Source organism: Prenolepis imparis, unplaced genomic scaffold, assembly GCF_030444845.1.
Source record: "Prenolepis imparis isolate NDT839.2.m4 unplaced genomic scaffold, iyPreImpa1.0 SCAF_58, whole genome shotgun sequence".
In the NCBI taxonomy this organism is placed as follows: Eukaryota; Metazoa; Arthropoda; class Insecta; order Hymenoptera; family Formicidae; genus Prenolepis; species Prenolepis imparis.
Genome location: NW_028141216.1, coordinates 132990 through 139031, shown reverse-complemented (window position 1 = coordinate 139031; position 6042 = coordinate 132990). Strand labels below are relative to the sequence as shown.

General features: G+C 34.7%; 1 protein-coding gene across 1 annotated transcript; it reads left to right on the top strand.

Moving 5' to 3' along the window:
- The first annotated feature begins 5019 nt into the window (after window positions 1-5019).
- On the top strand, window positions 5020-5535 carry LOC145947259 (uncharacterized). The gene has a single exon (XM_083057063.1). The coding sequence runs from the start codon at window positions 5020-5022 to the stop codon at window positions 5533-5535; it is 516 nt and encodes a 171-aa protein (XP_082913189.1).
- The last annotated feature ends 507 nt before the right edge of the window (window positions 5536-6042 follow it).

Below are 6042 nucleotides of genomic sequence, written 5' to 3'. Positions count from 1 at the left end.
GAAGCTAAAAATGCCTCAGGGCGTAACTACCAACATACAATTGCTACAACTGGCAAAATGTATGCACATTCCGTATTTTAGAGGTGTTTTCATGCGTGATTCATTACCAATCGGTGGTATATATCGAAACGAGAGCGGCATCGTAAATTTGGATAACGCTAAAGGATCGGGTACTCATTGGGTAGCGTATGCAAAGAGGGGGGATCGCGCTATATATTTTGACAGTTTCGGCAATCTTCGACCGCCGAATGAATTGGTGCGATATTTAAATGTGACAAAGATACAATACAATTACACACCTGTTCAAACTTACAATCAAAGCATCTGTGGACAATTGTGCTTACAGTTTCTCCGAGCGGTCGATGTACGTGAATTTAAAGACTGACATTGCGCTATTTAACTCACAAGGGGAGGTCGCGGTTGACTCTTCACCGATTTTGATCTCCTTTGATATGGTGAATCTACATCGAAAAAAAGTTGCTCCGTGTTCGAGCTTTTCGTCCAATGCGCCTTGTAAAAAAAATTTTTTTTTTCCCGAAGTTTAGAGAAATTATCAGGTTCGTTATGAGGCCTAAAGAAAGACACACTTTCGATCGGTGCCGCTAGTGCAGCGGCAGAGTACAAGAATAGTAATCCCGGGATCCCAGGTTCAGAACTTTGGTCTGTCATAATTTTTTTTTTTTTAATAACATTATTATTTATTATGATAAATAAATATTTGGCATATTTTTATCGTTAGTTATGCATATATCTCTTTATATATTTAAAATTAATAAAATGATCGTAATATAAATAAAATATTTTTATAGAGAAATATTTTTAGAAATATTTTTACTTTTTAAAGATTTATACTGTATAGGAAAGTCTATTCGAATCTTTCATAGAGTGCCGTGAGAAAAGAAAAAGATCTGGTTGCTATGCAGCTGTTTATCGTGGTTCGTTTTTTTTTGTTTGAATCGACACGATGCGCATCGTACGGAAATATCAAGATCATCAGAGATACATCGAAATATATTTGGTTAATTACATATATCTGGTTAGGAAGGTCGACTTTGTCCAATTGGGGACATCATGTAAGTACATATCATGATAGTCGATACCTTCCATCAAGCCAATTATTTGAGGCTAGTCATAAGGTGATCATCCAAATTCTATCTTTGCCTTATGGTGATTAATATATCTTTGCCTTATGGTGTTTTATATCTTTATCAAACAAATTCTATCTTTGCCTTATGGTGATTAATATATCTTTGCCTTATGGTGTTTTATATCTTTATCAAACAAATTCTATCTTTGCCTTATGGTGATTAATATATCTTTGCCTTATGGTATTTTATATCTTTATCAAACAAATTCTATCTTTGCCTTATGGTGATTAATATATCTTTGCCTTATGGTGTTTTATATCTTTATCAAACAAATTCTATCTTTGCCTTATGGTGATTAATATATCTTTGCCTTATGGTGATTTATATCTTTATCAAATTAATTCTATCTTTGCCTTATGGTGATTTATATTTTTATCAATCTAATCTTATCAAAGCTGATTAATATTTTCTCTGCCTTAAAAGGTGATAACTGAAAACTATAAAACTCTTATTCATATTTTGCCTTACGGTGATATTATCCATAATCATTTTTATCTTGCCTTACGGTGATATCATTTAATTCATATTTTAATTATATTTCCTAATTTCTTTAGAGACGCAGGAATTCTTTACAGATATATATATATATATGTATATATATTTCCTGGTTCCTGTTTTGAATCCTATAAATATTCTGGTTCCTGTTTCTAAGATGAAGACAACTCCTATATAACCTGTACTACATTCAGTCCTGTACATAATATGAAATAACGTCGTAAAACAAGGAAGGATTATACATAGCAAGAATATAGAAAGAATTAATATTAATCTTGGAATAAGAGTTAAGAAGTTACGTTCGGTACGTACAAAAATTACATTTTATTGTTATCGAACATTTTTTGGTCCTTCGAGCCGGATCCCAAGCTTTTCAAGATGTCTAATATAGAAGCAAAGATCGCTTTACAAAAAAGTCGATTTAATCTAATACAAGATGCAGCGGATTTTGATATCGTAGAAATTTCACGTTTAAATCGTCAATTAATTAATACACGTTTGGATTTACTTGATCAGAATTGGTCTAAATTTCAAGTAGAACATGAAAATTTATATCTTGAGATACTTTCTGAGAATAATGATCAATCATATATTAAAGAACACGTGTATGAACGTTGTCAAGCGTTTTATGTATATTCTCGTGCTAAATTACTTACATATCGAGATGATTTAGAAACGGTAGATCGGCAATCTCGACCTACTCATTCGGAACATGTAGCATCATCTACCTCACAATTACCTCGTAGTGCATTGCCTCGTATAAAATTACCAAGCTTTTCAGGAGATTATCAATCATGGAGATCATTCCATGATTTATTTGTTTCTTTGATTCACGATAATGAAGATTTATCAAACGTTGAGAAGATGCATTATTTGAAGACATGTGTAACTGGTGAAGCGGCTCGGTTAATGTATAATTTGCCTATTTCTGACGAAAATTTTACTGTTGCATGGGATATATTAGTTTCAAGATATGAGAATAAACGATTTTTGATTACTACTCAATTGGATAGAATTACAAATTTAAAGCCGCTTAAAACAAAATGCGCTCAAGGTCTCAGAACTCTTTTGACAACCATATCAGAAGTTATTGGTGCTTTACGTGCTTTGAACTGTGAAGTAGATCATTGGGATCCATTATTATTACATCAGCTCGTAAGAATACTTGATCCTGAAACTCGAGAAGCATGGGAGGTTAAACTTGGTTCAACCTCTTCATATCCGACTTACTTACAATTTGAAGAATTTCTTATTGGGAGGACACGAGCTTTAGAGAATCTTAATTTACATAATAATACTTTTTCTTCTGGATCACATAAGGATAAGGATCATTCCTCTTTTGGAAAGTCTCGTACAAAAATAGCTGCTCATGTAGCTACATCATCTAATCAAAATTCTTTTACTAATTCTTTCATTAGGTGAAGAATGTGAAGAATCGTCATCTGCTGTGGAAATTGAATCTACACTTTGCAAGATATTAGGTCTTATTTGGAGACCCGACTCGGACACGTTTCATTTTTCAGCTTTACCAACATCTACTACAAAATATACTAAAAGAATAATTTCTTCTGAAATCGCAAAATTATATGATCCATTAGGACTTATCGCACCTATTCTCATAACAGCCAAAATCTTTCTTCAAGAACTCTGGTTAAGAAAGATTGAATGGGATGAACCTCTTTCTCAAGACATGCAATATCGTTGGGAGAATTTTAGAAAACAACTTCAGCATCTAGATCAATTAGCAATTCCTAGATGGTTTGGTTATGTTCATTCCAGTACTTCTGTTGAAATTCATGGATTTTCAGATGCATCAGAATTAGCCATGGCAGCTGTGATTTATATAAGAATTTCCAGTAACGATGGTAAAATATCTACTCAACTGATTTGTTCCAAGACAAAAGTTGCACCAATTAAACGGCTTACGATTCCACGTCTTGAACTTGTTGCGGCTTTGTTATTAGCGCGATTAACTGTACATACTTTAAAAGCACTAGCACTTTCTGACGTATCGGTGTTTTGTTGGTCTGATTCATCTGTAACTCTTTCTTGGATTTCGGCTCATCCAACCAAATGGAAAGATTTTGTTCGTAATCGTGTATCTACTATACAAGAATTATTACCTTATGGATCTTGGCATTTTGTTCCTGGGAAAGAAAATCCTGCGGATTGTGCATCTCGTGGTTTAAGGCCAGATCAATTAATTAAATTTGATCTATGGTGGAAAGGACCAAATTGGCTTTCTGAGTCTCCATCATCTTGGCCTTCTTTCAAGTGTAAAGAGTTACCGGAAACTGGTTTGGAAGAACGATCCAGACAAGTCATGATTGCTGTCACCCATCAACCTTTATACTGGGAATTGTTGGATAAGTACTCTTCACTCATGAAATTATTACGAATTACTTCTATTTGTCGCAGATTTATTCGTTGTCTCCGTAGAGAATCACAATCAACACTGATTAAACATCCCATAACACCCATGGAAATCGAGAAGAGTCGTAATTTTTGGGTACGAATTGTACAACAAGCATGGTTTTCGAACGAGATTCGTATAATTTCTAATAGAGAGCATTTGCCTAAATCCAACCCTTTGATTCGCCTTACACCTTTTATAGACCATGAAGGATTACTTCGTGTTGGAGGTCGTCTCCATAATGCACAGATAGAGTCTGACACAAAACATCCACTTATTATACCAAGAAGATCTTCGTTAAGTACTTTGATTATTGATGATGCTCACAAAAGGACGCTACATGGAGGTACTCAAGTTACTCTCGGTTTTTTACGAAGTTCATATTGGATTATCGGTGGAAGAGCATCTGTACGTTCTTACATCCTAAGATGTGGAAGGTATGCACGGTATCGCGGAATTCGAGCGAAACAGCTCATGGGTCAATTACCATCATCACGTGTGACTCCAGCAAGACCTTTTTATAACACAGGTTTAGATTATGCTGGTCCCGTGATAATGAAGACTTGGAGAGGGCGAGCGGCAAAAACTTATAAAGGCTATTTAGCTATATCTGTTTGTCTCACAACATCAGCAATACATATAGAAGTAGTTACGGATTATACCACTGATGCATTTATAGCTGCCTATAAACGGTTTACTGGTAAAAGAGGTATATGTGCTACGCTACAAAGTGATTGTGGAACAAACTTTGTTGGAGCTGATGCAACTTTAAGACGTTTTTTTTCAAGTCATCTTCTAATGAATTACGTGACCTTGCCTATCTTCTCGCTAAAGATAACACTGAATGGAAAATTCAATCCTCCATCAACCCCTCATTTTGGAGGAAAGTGGGAAGCAGCTGTAAAATCTATTAAATTTCATTTACAACGAATTTTAAAGGATACTATATTAACGTATGAAGAAATGACAACGATAACTGTACAAATAGAAGCAGTGTTAAATTCAAGGCCATTATGTCCTTTATCAGATGATGCATCTGACTATTCACCCCTGACTCCAGGACATTTTCTTATTGGAGAAGCACCAACTACATTACCGGAACCGAGTCTATTAACTGAAAAGACATCTTTGCTTTCACGCTGGCAATTACTTAAACAGAAAGTAGATCACTTTTGGTCAAGATGGTCTATAGAGTGTTTACAAAGGTATCAAGCCATTTCTAAATGGTATCACCCTTCGAATGAAATAAAGGAAGGATCCTTAGTATTAATTACGGATGAGCGTTACCCGCCAGGAAAGTGGCCCCTCGCAAGAGTCATACATTTACATCCAGGACCAGACGGTTTAACCAGAGTTGTTACAGTGAAAACTGCAAACTCTATTTACAAGAGACCTTTAACAAAATTATGTATTATCCCAACTGATCCTGAAATTCATTCAACAAATCTATTGTTGAATGCGGGCGGAGAAAATGTATAGGAAAGTCTATTCGAATCTTTCATAGAGTGCCGTGAGAAAAGAAAAAGATCTGGTTGCTATGCAGCTGTTTATCGTGGTTCGTTTTTTTTTGTTTGAATCGACACGATGCGCATCGTACGGAAATATCAAGATCATCAGAGATACATCGAAATATATTTGGTTAATTACATATATCTGGTTAGGAAGGTCGACTTTGTCCAATTGGGGACATCATGTAAGTACATATCATGATAGTCGATACCTTCCATCAAGCCAATTATTTGAGGCTAGCCATAAGGTGATCATCCAAATTCTATCTTTGCCTTATGGTGATTAATATATCTTTGCCTTATGGTGTTTTATATCTTTATCAAACAAATTCTATCTTTGCCTTATGGTGATTAATATATCTTTGCCTTATGGTGTTTTATATCTTTATCAAACAAATTCTATCTTTGCCTTATGGTGATTAATATATCTTTGCCTTATGGTGTTTTATATCTTTATCAAACAAATTCTATCTTTGCC

Coding starts and splice junctions, on each gene's coding strand:
- LOC145947259 (XM_083057063.1), top strand. CDS start 5,020: ATGACAACGATAACTGTACAAATAGAAGCAGTGTTAAATTCAAGGCCA.